Source organism: Apaloderma vittatum, unplaced genomic scaffold (assembly GCF_000703405.1).
Source record: "Apaloderma vittatum isolate BGI_N311 unplaced genomic scaffold, ASM70340v1 scaffold528, whole genome shotgun sequence".
NCBI classification, from domain to species: Eukaryota; Metazoa; Chordata; class Aves; order Trogoniformes; family Trogonidae; genus Apaloderma; species Apaloderma vittatum.
Genome location: NW_009732185.1, coordinates 33,638 through 57,640, shown reverse-complemented (window position 1 = coordinate 57,640; position 24,003 = coordinate 33,638). Strand labels below are relative to the sequence as shown.

The window sequence follows — 24,003 nt, the reverse complement described above, 5'->3', positions numbered from 1 at the left end:
AAGCTCAAAAATCTGCCTCTGAGAAAACAGTTCATCAGCTCCTTCCTCAAGAGATTAATACATTTAGTGGTCAGGAGAGAATACATGAACATCTAACTTTCCCTAAGCATATTAACCAACTTCTCTTCTAATACTTCTGTAGATTGTTCAGTTCATAAATAATACTAATCGTTCTTTATGTTTGCAAGCCACATTTGACTGCACATGACCAAAAAATAGAGACCTCTGGTGTCAAATACATGCTATATAAAGATGGAAGCAAATATTCACCTGAAATCACAGTGGAGAAATCAGGCAGGCAAAATTTAACTGGCCAAGCTGGAACTAAGTAAAGAAATGAGACTTAACATCCTCTCTCTTCTACAAAGAACGTCACCATCTGTATAAACAAGTATGAGTGACTTTGAAACAAACTGCCATAGGAATTTACCCGCACGGGCACAAAGATAACTCGACTTCCCTTTAATTGTGATGGATAGTGATAAAAAAGCATCAGCTGAACGGTATTTATCTATAGACAGGGTTTGTTTTATTTTTGTCATCTGTAAAAGCTGGAAAAGTAGAATTTATCTAAGCTGTGGTAGAAGCAAACCCTAAGCAGCAAACGCCAGGATTCTGGGTACACAATTCAGGTGCATGACAGGGTGCCTTTTGTACCACTTGGGCATAAAGAAATTTCCAGATGGCAAGAATCTTCCATCATGGCCTGGTAAAGTATATAACTAGAGTATAGTATACTCTGACTATTCCTAACGCCTGTACAATTGCATAATGACTGTACCAGCTAGCATCAGCACAAATTAGTCCTGTAAAATAGCCTTGCATTCTGTTCAGCAGACCATTTGGGACTTCTTAGAGTGAACATTTAGGAGGTCAGCTTTTCACCTTTTTTATTGCCCAGTCATATGCGTAACAGACTAGCTGAGAGGTACGGACAGTGATAGCTTCTCAAGTGTAGAGAAACTATCAGTATCTCACAGACAGCTGAGTCTGTCTCTGCTGCTGGATTCCTTATGTTGGGTGCTTTTGTGTCACGTTTTCTTTAGTAGATTAGCCCATACATTGTGGGACTGAGCCACAGGTGACAGGAATGCATGTTTTATGTTGATAAAACATTAATTATTTGGTAAATTATGTTAAAAAATCCCCTTTGATAAGGACTGTGTACACTGTGAGCTCACTGGTTGCTCTTGAAAAACATCTGCAGGAAAAATACAGACATATAGACTGCTTGAAAGAATTTTGGGGAAAAAAAAGAAATAGACTTACTCAAAACAGTAACACCAACATATCAGCATTTAAGAATCATTAAATCCTTGGCTAAAATTGCATCCTTCCAAGTATCTGGAAATGCTTCCTCCTAGATGGAATTATTCTAGAAGTCCAGGATGGACTGTCCTCAACTGAGCAATGATCCCATACAGTTATCACTAAAAACCTTGCACCTGCATTTGAGTGAAACTGCTTCCTGGAAACTTATCGTAATTTTGCAAATATGTAGCTCTTAATCACATGTGTATGCATACACATGTCCTACTGACTGCAGCTGGAGGCTTTCACTGCAAGCAAAAGGTGGTAGAGTTGATCTTTCCTGATTATGCTATTAAAGTGGAGGAGCTGCAGAACGTCATGACAAAATCAGGAGTGTTACCATTTGCACACTACTGAGCGCAGAAAATTAGGTCTGCCAAATTATTTTGTATTGTTCTCTACAGCAAATAGAAAGTGGTTCAGTTATAGGTTACCTCTCTAGGTACAGGACAGTACAACTCCTAATAAACAGTTCAGCTCCCTGGTCACTAAGTGCACTTCTTCTCCCTGAGCATTTACTATTACACATATGAATCTCAACAGAAAAAGTGGATCATCTAAATTTACAATTCTCAACAAAGAGTATTAGCCAGTGTAGGTGTGAATTATAATTTTCCAGCTACAGTACTCAAAATTACTGCTATGTGATGTAAACTTAGACATATATGGGACATATATGGGACAATTGGTAGGTCAGTTGGAAGCACAGCACTGATGGGAATTTGCAGATTTTCATTTATAGAAATAATTCCACTTTCTGAATCAAACTGCCTGACCTTTCACAGCTCACATCTCAACAATTACATCTCACTACCCTCCACAGTGACAAAGTTGGTACAGTTCTGAGTGTTAATGCACTATCTCTCAGAGACCTCAGAGATAAGGAACTTGGGTTCCTTCTCATGATTTAATCCGTAACCTCTCTGACACTGCAAGGACGTCATTTTGGCACACTATGCCTCAGCTTCCCAATCTGCAAAGTGGGATGCTACCTTGCCTCACTGGGTACTATCAAAGAAACTACTCAGTGTCATGATGAGAAGAGGGTATTTCAGCATGTTTGAGGTCTGATGAACCTTGTGTACTAGGGAGGAGCTCCTCCTTTGCCAATATCCTTAATTGCTATCATGACTATACAATTTCAACCTCCAGTTCTCTATCCTAGAAACAACTGCAAGATTTTTAATTCTATAGTTTGCTGATCATAATTACAGCTAGTAGTTTCAGCAGGGACCAAGGAACAAGAGTCCATTTATTTCCATAAACAGACTTTGTGCTTATGTCTTCTCGGTCTTCAGAAAACATAGGTGAAGACATATTGGTAAAGCCACAGGAGATACGCATGCTTTACTTGTTTGGAGAACTCTTTTTTTCACAGGGATTACAGTCTGGCACATTTTCCATATATCTCATTCATTGCACAATCATCATAGTTGAAGATAATATTAGAGGCATATTATCTATCAACATAGTGGTTGAGCACCACCAAGCACATAGTGGAAGTCTTTCAGTCATTTAATAGGAAGGGTAGATGCAATTCACTAAATTTTGCTGACTTCATAATTCATGCACCTACACCCTGACACTTTGTGCCAAACGTCTTTCAAAATTAACAGAAAGTTACAGGAAAAGGTTACTCCATCATAGCAGGGCATCTGGCACTGGAAATCAACAAGCTGAAGAAAAAAGAAAAATAAGTCTGTCTTGTTCGGTGAACAATGCTGGAGAGTTGCAGCTTAATGGAAAGCAAGTTAGCTAGGACAGCAGGGCCAGGTTTCTATTTCTTGCATAAATTGCTAATTGATTTGTAATGACTATAGAATGTTATGATAGATTTTTTTAAAATACAAATTAAGTGCTTCAAGTATTCTACAATGAAGCGTATAACCTTTCACAGAGTAACATTAATCAAGAGGAGCAGCATACTCAATAAAATTAAAGGGTAGTAAACTTGGAAATTTTGTATAGAAATGCTATTTTATGTAGCCTATCTGTGGAATTCACTGCCTCAGGAAATGATAGAGATTACAGCCAGTAGCAAGATCTCTAGCTGAAACCAACTCTTTCTTGTAACAATATAAAATTGGAGAATATTGGGAGTAAGAGACAGCAGAAAGAAGAGGCAACAATTGTTGCTGAATATACCTTCTTGCTTGAACTCTTCATTTTGAAAACCATCTTTTTCAGGAGAAGTACTTAAGCACCTTCATAACTTTAAGGATGTGTAGAAGTGATTTGCTTGCCTTAGATCAAAGACCAAATGGCAGCCCACTGGCAGGCCACGCATATGGCACTAAGGTGAGATTTATATATTTAGCATAGATCAATTACAAAGAGGTTTGGATTTAAACGTAAGTTTTTTCTCTTCCACTCCCTGTTTCCTTCTCCTGCTATGAATATTTGAGTGAATGGATTTAATTCACACATACATTCATGAAACAATTTTAAGCTCTACTTAAACAACACTAGAGACTTTTTTTACAAAGACACATCGTTTTGGACTGTAAAGGAAAAATGTTTTCCCCAAAATTTTTAGTCAGATCTCAGGTACAAAAATAATTAAAATAAACAGATAATGGAACTTCATCCGTCACAGCTATAGCTGTGTTTCAAGAGGAAAAAAAATAAAATACATTATAGACAGTCAGTAAATCCTACATCTCAGGCAAGGGGTATGTGGCTGGAAAGGATAGTACTCCTACTCTACTACTATTTTTTTTTGGCTCCTATTATATTTTTGGGCTGCTTTCATGATAGCTGAGGCTCTGCTTTGTTTCTGAAACTTCACAGATTGACTAAAATACTTTGCATTTATACAGTAACGGAACAAAAAAGGTCTCATAAAATCAATGTAACTCTTTAGAAGTCACTAAGGTGAGATGAGTTTTCCAGAAAGTGTCAGATAAATTTGGCCAGTGAAGAAGAAAACTTTGAAAGATTCATTTTCTACATTTCCTCATGCCAGATATATTACCTCTGCAGACATAGCTGAGAAACAAAATATTAATCCCAAATGAGAAAAAAGATATTGCTGGCAGTTCCTAAGAACATCTAATGAACAACTGTAACTGGTGATACCATGATTTTTGAGGCTGCTCTGCAAACAAAAAGGAAAAAAGGAAACTATTTGTTTAATGAATCATTCTCTTCTGGTTAACTTCTCAACTGCAGAGCTGATTTGGGCTTAGGAACACATTGGCTCTGCAGTACTTGCAGTCTTTGCCTTGAAAGCTCTTGCTAATAGTCAGAGAAGGCAAAGGACTTGTGAAGGTCTGACACCTTTCTTTCTCTCAACTTCTCCTCAGAGATCTAAGACATCTGACAATTGTCTCTTTAGTGGTCATGCTCTTAAATAAGTCATAGGTAGATAACTCGACTGTGATACAAATAAACCAGCTCCTAGATATTCAAAAATTTAGTATTATTGGTTAGGTCTGGTAACAAATCCTGCACATTGTATTTTCCTCTTGTCTATAAGGAGTACACTGCTTATGTTAAACTGTTTTTTTTTCCATGTAATACTTGCGATAAATAAAGTAACTATGCATTTTGCAACTTACTGTAAGACCCACTATTCTTAACATTGCTTTTGACATGGAAAGAACTCATTGTTATTCACAATTTCTCACTTTTTCACAAAATTATAAATGCTTAAAAAAAGCTCCAGAAGGATGTCAATGAAGTGACACAGAAAAAAAGGTACAGTGAAAAGAGACACAGTACTAAAATTTACTTTCTATGTATGTTAGGCTTCATAAATGCTTTTTCCAACCTATTGGATTCCTTCTTCAGCACTGAAATCCTACACATCCTGAATCTGCTCATTTGTTTGGAGCCTGAATGGTGTGAGGGTGCTGCATGTCATGTCAATAAAGACAAGAAAATAAGCACATTTTTACTTGAGAAAATTCTTGTCTGGTCTCCAGATACACCTGTGGTAAGTCTGCACACAATCTTTATTCATCAGACTTCACCATTGACAGAGAAGCAAAAAAAAAAAAAGGATAGTTCCTATTACCCATCATATATCCTTAAAGTTGGATTTAGACTTAGTGCAGCATTATTCTAAGTATGAAGATTCCACCTTGCAGATTCTCCAATATTTAAAATCTAATTAGTTGTCTTTGCCTGGTTGTTTTTTTAATCCACTACTCATGTATGTGCATAATTTAAGCCACATGAATAATTCCATTGAAGTCAATGGTCAATATTATTGTTACCAGCAGATATGAACTCATATGCATAAGCACTTTTTTTGAATGGGATAGGGCACAAGATTGGAAGAAATATATAAGGAGCTCAGTTTTTGAAATTCCCTGGGAAAAAATAGGATTTTAATGTACACAGTGACTAAAAAAATGACAAAAAGATTTAAGCATTTCAGTGCAGAAGTCCTAGTGCATCATGAGAAATATTGCATTTAATCTTGTCAATGTGAAATACTATTTCAGCCTTCCTGAGTCTTTAAGACAGGTGATAATGAGTGGGAATTTAAGGTCTCCGAGTCAAGTCAAGGCAAAAGGACAGGCATGAGGGTAAAAAAACCCAAACTCCAAACCTTGTAATAATCAAAAATATAAAAACTAAAATAAACCACACTTATGTTTATGGACTTAGGAACAATGGCATAAAATTGCTTCTAAATGGCTTAAAATATAAGCAAAGGACTCCAGTTGCCTTTGCTCTCATTCTGGGCAGAACTTTTTTCTAAGCATCAACATCCTAATACCCTTAAAAGGACTCCAAACCACAGTTGCTACTTATGACTGTTCTGAAACACTCCACATTTTGTAGCTGGCACTATCTGATGGATGCAAAGGGGAGACTGGGAAGCCCAACTCAGCTTCAGTCTGAACTGAAGGCACTCAAAGTAATGAGTAGCACTTGATCAGTTGTTCCTGTAAAAAATTATTTGTTCTGACAATAACATTTCTTTTATTTTGAGGTAATGAAGAAGAAGGCAAATTGTAACCTCAGTTGTTCTCTCCAAGCACTTATTTTTAAGGCTCTTCTTACTGTCTTAGCTCAATTATGGAATTCTACAAATTCCATATGTGCATTCTATATATACATGTAAGACATTTATAACCTTTTTTTCAGAGTGTCTTCAGGAGAAAGGCAAGACAGAGCTAGATAAAGACAAGTGCACAGGGATCATCAACTAGGGCAGAGAATGCTCCAGTCAGGTTATTTATTCTGCTATATGGTCACTGTAGGATAAAAGCAAATAACATAGGCAAGATTCATCATATGTGGGCAGTGGGAAGAATAATACGATTCTTATGTGCATCTTGGCTCCCCAATTGCTCTGTATGCTCTGTAGTGATGGAAAGAGCAAATTAAAATTCCACTCTGAGCTAGAAATATTGGCAATTTGTGCAGAACTCTCTGCAGGAGCTAAATGGAGCCATTAACTGAAAAAGGACTGCCTCAGCGAGGACAACAGAAACATCAAGGGAATAGATTAATTTGCAACAGATAACCCTTGAGAAAGAATCAAAGAAACTGCAGCAATGGAAGATGAGTCTAGACAAGAGAAGGGGAAGGGGGCAGGCAGATCTGAGAAGATGGGGTCTGGAGAGGTTGCTTCTTCACTCCTGCTAACAAAGACTATGTTGAATCTGCTGTAGATGTCCTCACCCAAGTACACTTGCTCTGGTCCAGGTAACAATAATTCCTGGTTTATTTTAGAAAAAATGTTGGGTACAGCTGTAGTTCATTGCTATGCTGCCTGACCTCCTTGGCAAGAGGGTGACGTCTCCAGAACTGACCAAGCTTCCCACAGCTCTATAGAAAAGTGAAAGCAGTGCTGGGCTTAACTTCAAATCATAATAGTACACACTCTTGCAAGATACACCTTAACTGACTTAAACTTCTTGGGGAGACTGTGTAAAGGCAGGAGTCCTGCAGAAGAGGCCTGCAAGGCTGCTGCAACCTGTGCTAGAGCAGAGACCTAGAAGCTGCTCGATGCAAAGTGGGAACATGTAAAATAGCTGTTTGAGCTTCTCTGAAATGAGATCACCACAGCGGACTGCCACTTTGCTGTTATATGAACCCCCTTCAGTAAAGAACACCTAAAAGAGATGAAGTAGATTGTATTTGCTCTTTGTGGTGTACAGTATGCGGGAAGTTCATTGCTACCAGTAGAATTTGCCAAGCTTACTTCTTTATAACAGTCATATTTTCATCAATCATTAAATACTGGCCCCACCTTTTCAAGGATACCAGCTTTCAAACACCTAGCCCTGGATTACCAATACTGTATGCTGACACTGAATCCTTCCACTATGTTTTTTAGCCACCAATATATAAGCACCGGAGTCCACAACGTTATCTGATTATTTGGTAAAGTTCTATATTCATATTTCAGCTGTTTTTTGTTTGGGTGCACATTGTTTTTTGTAGTCAGATGTTCTTTAACAGACTGAGCTATTATGGGAGATAAAAGGCCTCTGTCTGAGAGTGGGAAGAGGATTAAAACTTGCATCCAAATACCAGCAGGTCAAAATGTCTGTGGCACACAGTGATTGAACTGAACTGTTTTTCCACTGCAAGTTATTTCTGTTGAAAATGCTTACTGATCCCACACTTTGGCCTGGTACTTTGTGCTTGCTGGAGAGATAGAGGGGCAATACTGACTTTATTTACTGCTGTCTTAATTCCACCTGTAATTTTAAATGGTGTTCACACAAGTTTACTGGACAAGTGCAATGATGGCAAAGGCCACTGGCATTTCACTTCACACTTTCCATTTCAAAATAGAGCGGAAAAAAGTTAGACCTTTCCTTGACTTAGAGAAAACAGCAGCGCTGCTGGGTTTTGTTTTCACAGAGTTGCAACACTGATTAGTACTAGTAATGTTCCAAAGGGACAGAGATTACCTGGCAAATACACTATCTGAAAAGTGGATCTTGCTGGCAAAATGTAAGCATATTAAATTTTTATAGTGTATAGGAAATTCCTATAGTCAACTATGTTAGGGGAAAGAAAAGAGAAATATTCAGGAAGCTACCATTTACACCTCCTCCCATCCTACCTGTAGTCTTTGCACTTTCTTGTGGGGCTTCTCTATTTTTCTGTGAAAACTGGAGAGGGCTACATACCTCTGAAACATGTTTGGCAATACAGGGATTCTGAATTCCCACCGAAAATATTAGTTACACAGTGAGAATTCCTTACATCAAAGACAAAATCTGAGCTCCAATAAGCCCCCTGCTTTGCCACCTCACTCTCTTTCTCCAGATTTAATATGAAAAAGAGGAAAAAATAATTAAATGTATTTTAATTCGGTTTAGAACAGAACATGTTACCCAAAAGAGAAATACTGAAATTCCTTTATTGCCAACTGATAAAACAACTCACATTCTAGAGTGTGTTGGAACTGTTGCACTTTGAGGATGTAAATAATTCGTTCTAAGCTATTCCCTTAAAAGTTGTTGGGTTGGTTTTTTGGCTGGTGTTTTTTGTTTTAATAGTGGCTTAGGTCACTCTGTCTGCATTGCGACTGACTCTCATACAGATGAGCTGGGAAAGAACCGGCCATACACTGACCCTGGCAGAGCTCTTAAAGACACTAGGCTCAGAAGTAACATTACTTTTGCCTTCTTATTATACTACTCCTCTTGGTTCCTGACCAGTAGATCTACTCAGAGGAGATTCATGTCATAGATCCATCTGCAGTGTTCTGCCAAAGTTGGGTCCCTATGCAGGTAAGAGCATCCATTAAGGCTCCCCATTCCCTCATGTCAGGTGCATTTGCAATTTGCAGAAATGCCATGTAGTGAGCTCCAAAATTATTTGGACTCATATGACTAATTAGGATTTCAATTCAGGCCTCCAGAGGCAAAAGTCACAGAGCTTTATGTGCCTTGTTTCCATGTAAGTGTATATAGCAGTTTTTCCCTTTAAAAAGAAAAGGTTGATCTTTGAAAAAGTCATCCAAAAGCCCAAAGGCTATTTAGCCACTAGGCTGATAGTTTTTTCATTATAGCTACTGCAGCAGTTCCATCTCTTGCTGCTCCTCAGCTATTTAAAAATCTTTTCATCTCTTATAAGCTTTGGAAATTCACTCCAAAAGAATAAAGTCCTGATTTCAAGCATGAAAATATCCCCTAGGATGGTAGGTTTCCAAATCTAAAGATTTCATTTAATCTTAGAATTCTGGGCTACTCCTTCTTGTCTCTGTTTATTTTTGTATTTACATTTGCATGGCTGATTATCCAGAAAGGATTTTCTGCCTGTTTTATTGTATTGCTATTTTATAACTGATTCTATTTATCTCAGTGCAGGCTGATAGCAAATTCTACCAGAACTATATCAGAACAGCACTGATTGCTGCTTGCACAGGGATACACAAGCACACACTGTTCGTTGATTTACAAAGTCAATTAAGTCCTTAAAAATAAAGATAATGAAAAACAGTACTGTAAGCTGTTGATAATCACTACCTTCTCTAATAAGTGGAGGCATGACTGTCAATTCTCTTTTTGGACTTGATCAGTATATCCCAGTTTCCTTTGTAGTCAGTTGCCAATGTATTATATTCCTAGAAATCCATTCTACATTTCAGATGATGTATCCAGCTTTCAGCTGTGAAATCACACTCAAAATTCTCAAATAAAATGTACAGTATCTAGAACTCATAGCAAACAGCTATTAAACCTTCATCTCATAGGGACACTAAACACAGATATTATATAAACACTAGAGGTTCACTGAAGAAATTACTATCAAAGAGCCTGAACGAGGTGCAACTGCGTTATCAGCAGACAAGGCTGCCCCTTCTCTTTTTGTTTTGAGTCTTATCAGCTACATCAAGTAGGCAAGATCAGCACAATATCCAGAACTGATTTCTTCTATACATGCTTTAAAAATCTACAGTGTGGATGTGTTGTAGTACATATGCCTTTGATGGACTCCTAAACCCTTCATTTTCTATTTCTGGTCACTGCGTATCTTTAGGGAGGTGCACACAATATTGTTTCTAGGTCTCCAATTTGAGTGCAGATGACTGGAGTGAGGAGGAGACAGTTCTACAGGAGACCATGGGCACAGCTAAACCATACGCTTTATATGGTACGATCACCCATCTTATTGAGCCCTCAAGTCCTGCTCAGGCAGAAATCCCACTGAAATCAATGAATAAAGCTAATATTAGTGGCCCAATTATCTTTGGAAGCAGGAAAGACTTATTATTCACAGTAAAATTGGTGAGAGTTTAGTTGTACTGCCCTCTGTCTTGAAAATAAGATGTTGAAACAAATTAAACTCAAGATAAACATGAGTTTTATAAATAGTGCTAGAGCCACTACTTGTGTTTTGATCCTGGGCATATGCGCTTGTCTTTTTCTTTCCCAGTGTCTAGATAACGAATCAAAGCCTGTATTTTTGTGATTTTGTCTAGCGGATATGGGTCTAAACTTAATAATTCTGAAGATGACTGTTTCAGAAGGCAATGATGATTGGTTCTTGAAAAACTGGTAGTAGGGCCCAAGCACTGCACCCACAGAGGCACTCAAAATCCTAAGTCATATATAAGTGTCCCAGTGGCCTAGATCTTAATTTTATAGCTCTGGGATAAAAGATTAAAGACCAAAGACAAGTAAGGTCCCTGGTAATTAGACAGCAGCAGTTAGAAAACAGTCTAAGGAAGAACAAAAGAAGAAAGAACAGAGAAAAAGCAACAGAAAGACAGGGCTCTTATAGAGGTCCTTCCCACGCAGGAGCACTGGGCAGAGGGTCTCCATTAACACTTCCCCATAACCAACCCAAAGAAGCTTATTTTTAATGGAGAGTTCCTTTCTATACAGAGGAAGAGGACTGAGAGGTCCAAAGTTGAGGTCTGAAGGGTTCATGAAAACTGAATTTCACACAGTAAGTGCCTATGTTGCATTGAACAGACGTTCAGTAGCAGGTTTTCGTGGCAGGTGCTAACCAGCCCATCACTGCTGTTACTCATTTTCAAGGTGGTAGAACAGGCAACCATGACAGTTGCATGTGCAGTTGGTAATAAGAAAAAGGGAAACAGATTTAGGTCAGCATTTAAGCAAATTAAATGTAAACATTGGTTTTTTCAGTGCATTAATGCTGTGGCCCTTCAGTGCTCTGAACTATGGGTGCTCTCTCCTTACCCACCAGTGTTACAACAGATGGAGATGAAATAGCCTCTGCATTCACAGAGATGGGTTGCTCATACTTGCGTGTTTATTCTCTCTAAATTTTTCAGATCCCGGAAAAACCTTGCCAATAAGATGATTAAAAACTCTCAATCCCACAACAATAAAAGCCCAGCATTTTCTTGAAGAGGTAGGAGTGGATGGGAAATAAACACCATGGAAACATGCAGACAGATATATTCTTAGAATCAGATAATTCTTTTGTGTGGAAAGCCTTACTAATTCAAGCCTAAGCGCTGCAAGAATAAAGGGTTAGAAGGAAAAACACAGCTGGTGAAAATTGGGGGTTGCAGCTCTGCTTTTAATGTCTTCAACTTTGTGGCAGTATCTCTGTATTCCTCACACCATGTTCCTCATTGGCTGCAACAGGATGTGCAGGGAAGAGAAAAGCTCACAAAACATGTCAGTGCTGTCAGCAAAGTAGATTATATTTGTGGTTCAGGTTTTTTTCTATTTTGATTTCATGATGGGTATTGTAAGGGTGACTGTAAGCTCCAGTTTCAATCTCATTTAGTGACTCTTGGAAGTATGATCTTACAGATTCTGAGATTGAAGGATCTTCCAGGACAGCTTGTTTAACCCACTGCATCTATATATGATACTCTATGCTGTCCTTGGGAATGTGATGCTTCTGAATGTCTCCACTGACGCTTCTGAATGTCTCCAGTGATTCAATTTCACTACATTGTGGTTCTCACTACGTTGGGGTGGCTCTACTGCACTGTTTTAGCCTACTAAAATGTTTTCTTGCCTAGGGGCTGGGCAAGCCTACAAAGCATGGTTCAGTTACATTTGAAGGAGTCAACTTATTATGTGCCGGTTCAGGCATCTCTTCCAGGGCCAGGTTAGTGTCCTGGATCTCATCCAGACCTGGCTTTAGTCCATCTATAATAATACCACACTTTTTAGTTTACAGTTAGAGCCTTGAGGTAAACTGTCCCTGGAGGGACTGCATGTTATTTTCAGAGACTCAATCAAGTATTCTGGAGCATTGTCCAAATTACATGGGACAAAGCCAATACTCCAAAAATGATGGCAGGCTCAAAGCTGCTCATTATTAATAATCATCAGGCAGATCAAGTAGAATTACTCAGTCCTAGAATTCAAGCTGAAAGGGGCAAGCTGTATGCAGAACAGCTTAGGACCAGGGTCTCCACCACCCAGCAGTGTCAATAGCCCAATGTAACCAAATACGGTTGTGTTTTGCACTTCCTCTGCACTCTGTTTTCAATTATATATATTATTACTATGTATATTATTACTTAGATGTAGAGGAGTGGAGAGACCAGGCACGTAAAATGGAGGCTGCAGTGGGCAGCTTTGCATGCAGTGTCACAGGGCTCCAGCTGCAGAAAGCACATTTCACACAAACATTAAAGCCCTTCTAGAGACAAGGCACTGTCCAAACTGTATTTAACTCAGAAGCAAAGCTTCCCCTGAAGGACAGTGACAAACTGATTAAAAATCATTAAAAAGAAGGTTGAAAGGACTGAATCTGCTCAGGTTAGAAAAAGATAAAGGGAAGACAACAAATGCTTACAAATACTTAAACAGGATGTTGCAAGCTGCACAGGGATTAATTTTTCTCCTTACTCAACAAGACAATAAGAAATAACGGACTGCAGCAGAGACTGATTACAAAATACCAAATGACTCAATTTGTAGCACTAGGATTTGCATCTGCTGCTGGAAGTTTCCAAGACTGAAGGGTCTTCAGAAGCAGGCCTTGGTGCCTGCACAAGGAAGCGAGCTGCTAATCCTGGCTGATCATCCATTAAGGAGAGTTTTGAGAACAATAAGCTAAAGCTTTCTACAATGTATATAAAAAATTATGATGTGGCATATCCTAAAAGGTGCCTGTCTACTCAAATGATTTCATGAACTGACTCTCTATGAGACAAAGCTACCGGCAGTTATGATGGGAGAAAATAAGCCTTGTTAGGCTGAGGCAGTATAGGAGACGTGCTCCTACAAATACTTAACGCTCGCTTCAACAAAGATCAGTTCTTCAGTGAAGAAGCAAACAAGGTTGTTTTGCACGGATTTTCAAGCTGTCCGATATAGTTATTTCACATGAAAATTTTGGCTCCTTGTAAGTAATTATCTTACCTCCCACTACAGCAGTGTCAAACTGTTTTCCCTAACATTTTTCTTTCGTGTTTCAGAAGAAGCCAATCTACTCACAACTCTTCTCTGCTGAGTGAGAGAGGAGATTGGAAAGCCTATTGGTCTTATTGATGTCACGTCCTTCTAGGGAATAGAAGTTTATTGTTTTCCTGTCTCTGATTATCTTTTCATGAGGCTATGGATCACAAGCTGGGAAATAGTACTCCATGGGAGAGGAGACAAGCTTCACTACAGAGGTGAAAAGCTAGAGAAGGCATGAGGGGAAGCATGGAGAAGGTAAAATTTGAAAAGCCACTAAGTGGATTAGAAGTCCAGGGCTTGTGGAAGGTCATACAGCTTTTTAACTTTTAAACATGCAGGTTTAACCTCACAAAGTGTTGCACAAGACAAACAGGTTTCACAAAATTACTAGTATATTTTTCAAGGCAACATGCTGAAAAGTGCTAAGCTCCCTCCATTCCCAATGAGAGGAATGCAGAGATCTAGGTACCCTTCAAAAGCTATTTTTCAGCAAATAGGAAGATATAATTGAAAAGCACTTATAGAAAAGTTTAAACCAAGGGAATTGCTCCATTGTTTAAACATTTTCAGCCAAGTAATTCAGCCCAGAGCTTTATCTGTTGTTTTGCTGAGTTTTAGGTCAGGCTCTTATTTTTAGATTTAAAGAGGGAGAAAGAAAACTCCCCACATCCACAAGTACGTTTTTGGAAGACTATCACAACAGACACTAAGGCCTTGATAAGCATCTCTAAGTCCTCATATGACTGCACATGGATTGAGATTTTACAAAATAGAAGGTGGGAACCTGACTTTTTGAAATTAATTGAAATTTTTCTATTGATTCCAGCAGGACCCCAGATTCAAACCTTGGTATCTACCTTGAACTGCAGAGAAGATAATAACCTAATAGTCTGCTTGAACTTTGAAAGCTCAGAAGTTTTAATATTAACTCATTAGCTGAACAACTTCTGAATATTATCAACTAAAATTTTCATCTGCAAAATTGTCTGGTTTGCAGACCAGCATTTTCTTATATCATTCTTTAATCAGTACTTTACTTTCAGTGTAAAATTGACAGCAAACTCTCTATCTCAGGATATAGTTGGAGAGAGGGGATCTTCAAGTCTGGATTTCTAATTGAATTAGCTGTGCAGATCTATTTCCTAAAAAAGCAAATTTTAACTTCCACGACCTCACTGTGGTGTCATCTACTTAAGAAGAGAATAACCTCCTAACTCTGTACTTTTGTGGAGAGGCAGTCCCCAGTGGGTTGTCTACAAGTCCACTCTTCCTTGGCTGAAAAGGCAAAGGCCAGGGAGTAGAGTTATATATGAGTCAGCCTTCACTAAATAAACAGTGGCTCACACTAAGTTTAAAATATTTCTATCTTAATCCACTTACTAAAATTCTTCCTTTGTTCTCAGAAATTTAAATGTTGCACCTTTTCTATTCTTTTCTATCCAGAAGTACTCTTCCTTTTGATATGACTAGCTTAGGCTAGAATGCCCTTTCCATGAACTATAATACGTACTGCAAAACCCACAACAGATACGGCTTGAAACACCCATGTATGAAATTATAGCGTGAATGTTTAGAGACCGTTTCTACACATAAATATTAAAGCCACAATGCTTCTCATAGGTGTGCCCTGTAGCAATTATCCAATCCACATCTGCCCTCAGAGCAGCACAGACCTCTCTGCAGAAGGAAATATGCATCGCGTCTCAGATACCCTCTTTACCATATTGCAAACACTGATCGGAGATGACTTCTATCCACTTTATCAATATAACACAAAGAGGCAAAATAGGGATACAGTAGTACTCCCAGGATTGTTTACAGTGGCTTAACCAAGTACGTCTGTCGGCTCAGGTGTCCAGCTATTTACTCAAACGCCTTTAAACATAGGTGACTCTTTTTTCTTTGCAAACTAAATCTGCTCCTCAATTACTGAAATTTTATCTGCAGTGCTAACTCTTATCTTGTCTACGAATAACTCTTATCTGGTCTAAGAATAACTGGAAAATGATGATAACAAATATTTCTTTTGTTTCCAAAGCAAGCATTCTATGAAAGCCATAACCTAAAAGGCTAACTATACTGATGCCCCTAAAAATAACGACCATCGATCCGCATTAATTTCAGGTCTCAGTTCACCACATTGTCTTGAAAGAAAAAAAGAATAGCTCAGGAAATCAGTGAAAAAAGTTGTCTCACTATCAAACAAAATCCAACAGTTAAAATCCAGGTTGCTGCAGGGACACCATAAAAATATCAAGCCACCTGCAACAGTCATGGTAGAAAATCATTTAGCAGTGAGTATGCGAGTTTGGCTCCTGTTATTAGATAATTGATAACTGAGTTCTGAATGATTCACATCCAGTCATGCAAATGAAGCATGGAACCAAAAGCATGAGGACTGGCAGAGTCTTCCACGACATGTGCCTTTGGAGAAAATGACGATAACTTCTAATTAGGTTTCACAATACTACACTTCCAAAACTATTTTCGTATTTATTTCTAGCATCTTTTACTCTCTCCTATTTCCCCTGAACTACCTATAAATCCTCTCAATCATGCAAAAAATGAAGGAACGTGAGCTAAATGTGACAAAAAGACAGGTATATCATACATATTCATATTTGAGCCATGGAGTAGTTTTGTCCATTTTCTGACTTAACTTCTGTTCTTTGTTAGTTTATTAACCTACACCCTCTTTTCAAGCAAAGGCAATTTTTTGTGCTCTGAGACCCAGACTCCCCTTGTGGTTTGATCTCTGCCCTTTATCTTAGGCATTAGAAGAAAGCTGGAGTCACAATTCTAATCTAAATTTACGAGGATAAAGAGACAACTGCTAGCTGTTCCACATAGAGACTATCTATTGCAGATAAATTAAATCTTCAGAGGGAACTCTTGCAAACTCTTAACTCACTGGTGGGTAGAAGGCAGCTTCAGGCTCATGTTTAAGAGAGAAGCTGATGTTGATTAACAGTGGAAGCTGCCTCAGCCCAGATTATCCTTTTGTGTGCTTTGGGTATTCTTGAGTTAAATTCCTTCATGCACTGTAGCACATCCTACCACCTTGGAGAAGCAGGTGTCGCAATATGCCAGTCCTCAAAGTTAGAGTTGGGTTAGCCTTATACAGATGAGACTGAGCTAAGCAGGGATGTGTTTAACTATAATTGAATTGCCACTGAATTTCCCAACACATTAGGAATTACAAGGTAGAAACTGAAGTTACCGAAACTTCCAGAATTAGGGTAAAGGACAAGTTGAGGTTGCATTTAGATTAAAGATAATATCATGTTTCAGCTAAACATGTAACCATGATCGATACCAATATTAGAGTTAGGAGAATTTATTTGAATACTATTACGATAATCAGGAGTAGTGCTGGCATGAAAAGGGATTTGTGAGGCCTCTCATAAAATCTATGAGCTGATCAGCACAGTGCTTTTGTAACATTGATGCCATGGACAGAGCACATGGCTATCTGTCACAAATACTTCTAATGCAGTAATCTGGAGATGCATGAGATATTTCACTCCTGCAGAGAGGGTCTTGACATTCTGTTCAACAAAAGTACATTGCAAATCTTCAAACTGATAAGCCACATGCCATCTTTCAACACTAAAATATCAATGGAAAGTCAACATTTACATCTGATTTAACTGTTCCAGATAAGCCCTCCCATTTTACCCACTAATATTGCAAGTTAATTAAAGCTCCATGCTAGCAACCACACCTTCACTACATAGAATAAGCAAGAAAGCTAAAGCCCCGAGGTTTTGACATAGCTGTAAGCACATGAGCAGGCCCTTCAACTTATCATTTTCCGATACGTACCCAGTACAGTACATCTGTCCAGCCCTCCATCGTGATGCACTGAAACACCGTCAGCATGGCAAAAGCAAAATTGTCAAAGTTCGTAATGCCGTGCTTCGGTCCCTCCCAGCCTGCCTTGCACTCGGTGCCATTCTGACACTGCCGCCCATGCGCAGACTGGGGGGCGCAGGGAGACGGATCATCTTCTGCAGGCGTATCTTAAAGGAGAGGAAGGAGAAAGTGGACATGAAGAGAACTGATTGCTACTTGACATACTGTTAGGCAAGTGAAGGATATTAGATTTTTAAAAAAATACATATTGCAGTAAATTTGAGTGACTTTTCCAGGAATACACAGGAAACTATTGATTTCAATGGGCAGAGGGACATTCTGTTGTGCTTCGTTTTCTGTTTGTAAAAACAATGGTCGAGTTGTTAAATTTTACATTCAAGCCTGAAATGTCTTTACACGGGAGCGGGAACATTAGATCAAGTCTATTACATTTCTTTAGGCTGCGTCTTATGACCAGTGTTTTCATACCACAGTCACCTGGCATCTGAGTTAACCCTGGAAGGGAACTGCAGCGCTGACTGGCACTCCGCTGAAGGAGGCTGAAGCCCTGCAGCAGACAGGTTTTGGTGCTCTGGAGATAGGTTGATATGGTTCTGGGTCACTGCTAAATTGCAGCAGAGAGTCTCCAGAGCTCTGCTCTTTCAGAGTTTAGAGGCTGTGTGGAGCTTTATCAATAGCCCAGTGACACTCAGAAGCTCTGTAAGACTACTGCTCAATTTTCCACCCCCTATTCTGTGCAGGTGTTTCCAAAGATCTGAGAACCCATATAACAAGCCTGTCTAAATGCTTTGGTATATGAAAAATGCTACAGAAAATATTTCTATAAGCACAGAAAATCCTGCAATAGGACTTTTTAAAAAATACAATGATTTCGGAGCTTAGTGTTCTATTTATAACAGATGCAGGTATGCATGTGTGTGGGAGCAGGTAATTATGTTTGTTTCTAATCTTCTGTGGCAAAAAAAGTAATTTTCCAATAGCTGTGATTACATTCTGATCATTAAAACATGCCAGAAACAACAATATTAGAATTAGATGCTGTAATGTAAATGACACCAGACAGTATGAAGAAAAATTATATATATACACTTCAAAGATGTAAACCAGACTGACAATTAATTATACTTCTAGCATAATTTACAGAAAATGACATCTTCTGACATTGTAAAAGCAAAAAATATAGAACTTCTGAAACAATTTCCTGCTGTACAATATTTTCTTGGTTGCGAGCTGAACTGGGTCCTAGACATTGACACCTGCCACCACATGGGAAATCACCACTGTTCAAGTTCAATAAATCAAAAGAAAAAGAGCAGAGGGTTAGATGAGTGAGTGACAATACAATTGAATTATTTTGAAATTTGAATATTTCTTTCTGTAAATAATTTGAAAGTTTTTTCCTGAGGGATTTGGTGCATAAGGTTTCTTCCCATTAATGTAATTTTGCATTCTGACTAGCTGCACTTCTAACCACAGTCACAGCCTGTGATGAAAAAGAAGGGTACTGAGCCTCGATTAGATATTACTTTACAATGATATTGGTTTAAAATGAAGATGTACTTGTTTATTAAATTAATAATAAAATGCAAGAGTTCATTTCTGTGATGGCATCTCATTTTGTAGCTCAGTGTGCTAGTGGTGAAATCATCACTCCTTTAGTGTTGCTTGAGCCTCTGTGAGATTTGTTGAAGAACTCAGGCTAGATTCAAGTGCCAAAATCCACATTTAGAAGTCCAGTATTGTGTTCAGCAGGAACTGACAGTTTTGCACGTAGCCTTTATGGACAGGCCAACAACCGAGCGGCCAAGACAAGCAATCAAAACCCTCACCATTGGAGACAGTCTCTCGACATCAAAGGCAATTCACACCCAAGAAACCGAACAGAGGAACCACTGTAAAACCCTGGAGAGGTACTCAGCAGGGAGCAACAGCCACCCATCTCCCGTGTCAGCACAAATGCTTCATTATATATGGGGAAAGCCGTCCTCAGAAAAACCTTTGTGTACGATACAGTGTTCCCCTTACCTATCAGTCCCCCTTGCACATGGTAGCAGGTCTTATGCATCTTCCCCATGAATAACTCCAGTCCAATGATGGCATAGATAATAATGACAAACAGCACCAGCAGGGCAATATGCAACAAAGGGACCATGGCCTTGATAATTGAATTTAAAACCACCTGGAGACCTGCAGAGGGAACAGAAGGAAGCACTTATCAGCAAGAGAACAAAATTTAGAGAGGCTATAAACTGCATGATAACATGTCATTTTTATTTCATTCTCCCTCACTTGAACTCATTATCTTGATGATGTAAAGATGTACACTTACAGATCACCTCCCTCCAGAAGGTCCCCAACATTTCATGAATTTACCATCGCAGTCCGGATCACAGACTATAGTAAAACAGGTATTACCTTACCTGTCACTGAAATACCACCACCCTGAGGATGGAATACATTTGCTATTTTGCCTGCTCTTGAACCTAAACTGTTCCCCAGACAGTACCGAGGGGAATTAAAGCAGGGCAAAAACAAAAGAACCACCAGAACTGAAGCAGGACAAGAACAGTGAGATACACAAGAGGGCAAATGCTGAGGTACCACAGAGCTGCACCCCACAACATGGGGAGAGATGGCAAACTGAAGTCGTGTCCCTCTTCTGATTCTGAATTCTTTGAGAGGTCAAGCCAGTCTCAGGCAGAGCCTGAGCTGCTGAAGGACCAACAAACCCACAGTGTCTGAGAGCTCCCAGCTCTCTTAGGATCTCCCCGCATTCCTGATCCACCTCACCATACTTCGGTCTGAGCAGAGGAAGAGTTAGAACCAGTGGTGCTGGATTTACCCCAAGATTTAGGGATTACTCTACAAGAGAGGTTATCCAGGTCCCTAGAAACGGATATGAACAAAATAGTATTACACGGCTGTTATTAAGGCATGAGACTGGTACAGGTCCTAATCATGAGCAAACCAAACACTTCCAGAATGGCTCGGAGAAGGTGACTTGTAGTCAAGTTTGTTAAAGTGCTGAGCAGCTGTACCCTCAGATACAGTTGGCTCAAGCTGCAGATTCATTGGCCTCTCTATGTAAATTTGCACACAATTGCAAAGCCAGCCTCGTAAACTTTTAGTAAGGATTTGCATTTACAAAGGTCTTAAAGTTATTATCACTGGTGGCTAGCACTGTCACTGTTAAGTTACTAATGCTGGACATATTGAGAGACCTCTAGAACTCTATAGCCTACAAATAGCCAGATCAGAACAATTACAAGTGCATGATTTTGCAATGATTGAGAGCCAGAAGCCATTAATATCTCCTGTAAATGCTGTCATCTCCTCAGAGAAGTTGATATTAGCTGTGATTTCTGAAAAATGTGATTCATGAGTTGTAAATGTCTGTTATACATCTGCCAAGAGAGTTTGTGCTATTAACTTTTAAAATCTATAATCTAACATTTTAGATTTTTATTGTCATTACTTTTTTAAAAAACTAATTTAAATCCTTTCTAATAAGGATAACAACATCTCTTGACAAGCACTTTCACTTGTAGGCAATCCACTTGTCAATTCACAGCTAAGGCTGAGACTACGTTTGCTCCCCAGCTACAACGGAGCACAGCGGAAGTAATCAAAGGTGGCATCACCTGCCAGGCCAGCGAGATCATTCACTGGCTTCTCTTAACCCAAAGCTGGCTACTAGCATCCCCCTAGTCAGAATATTTTTTCACATGTCTGCAGTCAGTTCAGTTAGCTGCTAATGGTTCATGCCACCATGCAAAGGGAGTGATATTGAACATGAAACATTCTGGCTTTCACAAAGCAATCCTTACATGAAGCACAATACTGACAGGATTAGAACTCATTCTACACAAGAATGGGCCATTCTGCTCACTCAGTTACCTCTTGTTACTTACTCTGGATAAGCAATGCCTCTGGGAAAAAAAATATTGCTGTGATGACACGAGACAATCAACTTTTTCCCCTAGATGCTCACTTTGTTCAGTCTACTAATTCTAAATACATACAGAAAAGGAATTGCAGTCCACAACATCACTCCAATACCTCACAGCAGTGAAGAACATAAACATTCACCAGAAAATTAAAACAACGTCCCACCTTCTCCCAGACAACTTCCACAATAGAACAAAGTTAAAAGCCTGCAGGTAGCTATGAACCTGGAAAAAATCCCCACAAACTTTGCAGACTGAAATATTTGTAGCTTCAAATAAATCTACACAAAAGCGAATAAAGGCCTTTATTTTTAGTGATTTTAGGAGCCTTGTTGATCCAAAATTTAGCCAAGATTACCAGGTTAAGAATTCTAATGCCAGATTTTATGTAATTTACCCTTAATTATTATTATTAATGGATTTAATATTCATAATAGCATACACTCGTCACTCTTGAGAGGCTACTAAGGACGGACATAACGATGAGTAAAAAGCCCTCTCATTTCAAATGTAGCTTCATTATCACCCACGCCATGAAAGTGCTTTAGTGTGCTACAGAAGTCCAGAGAAGACAGTATCTGCACAAAACCAACGTCGTTTGTGTTAACAAAGCAGTGCTTGTGGAACTGAAGGTTTGCACCATAAACATGAGATGACATGGTGTTAAGACAGTCAAGGAGGATGTGTACCACCAGAAGATTTACAGGGGCTTCAGCTAGCTTAATTAGAGAAAAGCTTCTTGAGGGTAACAAACCAACTTTGAAGAAGAGGTGAGCTACACTGTTAGCATGAATTTTCAGTTTAGGCAGCCACCTGCAGCATGAATAGCTATCATAAGGATCATTGTGAGGAACTAGAGCTGAGCAATCAGAAAAGTTGGTATAGTAGCAAGTGGGGAGAACAAGGAGAGCAGAAAAAGGATTAACGAACTAGGGGAAAGCCATGGGTAGGTAGAACAGAGACATTTTCTAATATAAACCCCACATGCTGTAAAACACATCAAATCTCTGTTCTGTAATCAGAGAGGTGCAAATCACTGTCTGTGGATGATCAGATCAGGGTAAATCAAGGTGAATCATCCTGTTACATGCAGTAACAATACTTTTTGTAACCAATGGTGGAAAATTCCACAAACTTTTACATGCTCTTTCTGTGTGCAGAGGAAGAAAAGACAGTTGAACTCATTAAAGAAAAAAAAATAAGCTTCTCTGTCCCAACTCATGCATGCTCTTAATCTTTGCACACTGTAACACAGACACAACCCAACATGGGTGCAACAATACAGGGACGATACAATCCCTCTTGCCTGATGCTCTCTGCAACACACCACTGCACATCCGTGGCATTTTGTCCCTTGTGGAAGGGTAAGGTTTACACTCCTAGCAATGAGCTGTGCAGCTTATAATCATAGTTAAATCAGAATGCCTGGTGACTTGATCACACTGCAAAAGTGGCCTCTGGATGTCAAGCAGATGATGCCAATAGCTGCTCTCCACAGCAATGCTTCTGCGCTGCTTTACAGAGGCTGGCAGTGTCATCGTTGGCCAACCGTAAACACAGAGTCCTGAACTTATGTCCTAGGTAGTAAATGCAAAAATAAATGGTTTTCAAATATTTGGCATTCTAAATGTACATATTCATTCATAGAAGCTCTCTGCATGTGCTAGACGCTCTCCAGACATCTGCAAAGGCACAGCATCTAGCTTGAGGAGCTTGCTCCAGACTGGACAAAGAGATGACTGTGCAGAGGTTAGGGAAAGTGGCACAAAAGGGATTGTTTGCAGTTTTTCAGCCCACACTTTTCTTCTGTTAATAATTGAAGATCTTAAACAGCTCTTAGTATTTATTTTAAAAGCACTACAGTTTACCTTTTAAAAAAACTTATTGGCTGCATTCTGTTGGTTGACACTGACTCCATAAATGTTTCAGTAAGCAAAATACGTTAATGCCATTCCCTAGGCTCACAGAATTTAGCGTTTATTTACACTGATAAAACATTTTAAATATTTATTACATGGGAACAACATTGCTTTTTATACCAGGCCAAGCTCTTTTCAGCCTCTAGAAGACTGCATCAACCCAAGGGTTTAGGGCACAACTGGAGAGTAGAGGAAATAGGTAAGAAAGAAGGAAAAGAGCTTTTACAAGCAACATTGATCTTTCCTAATGCTATGGGAAATACTCTTTTAGGGATGCTGCACGTGTTTTAGAGCTATTATATGACCCTGTACTTTTGTATCAGGAAGACAACCACGCTGGTTGCTGTCTCATCAACTCAGGCAGTTACTGAAGAACGTGCTTATCTCTAAGCATGTAAGTGCCTGCACCAAAAGCAATGGGATTACCTACATACTCCATTGTGTAATTACAAGCTTTTTTGGATTTCAACCAGTGCTCAGCAAGATGGCACCAAAAAAAAAAGTGCACCAGACCCAGCTGCTAAAATGCACTTGGCATTATTGTACTGTGGAACATATCCAAGGAAACAAGGTTAGCCTCAGAAAAAAAACATTCGGGCTTTTTCAAGCACAGCTATATCTCACATT

At 39.1% G+C, this 24,003-nt stretch overlaps 1 protein-coding gene across 1 annotated transcript in view; it reads right to left on the bottom strand.

The window, feature by feature from the left end:
- Window positions 1–24,003, bottom strand: part of CACNA1C (calcium channel, voltage-dependent, L type, alpha 1C subunit) — a gene marked incomplete at its 5' end in the record, with an annotated part of 196,950 nt that overhangs the window by 148,778 nt on the left and 24,169 nt on the right. Inside the window, 2 exons of the mRNA XM_009875416.1 lie at window positions 17,460–17,656; window positions 19,536–19,697. Of these exons, the coding sequence (XP_009873718.1) occupies window positions 17,460–17,656; window positions 19,536–19,697 (359 nt within the window). The remainder of the gene's footprint in view (window positions 1–17,459; window positions 17,657–19,535; window positions 19,698–24,003) is intronic.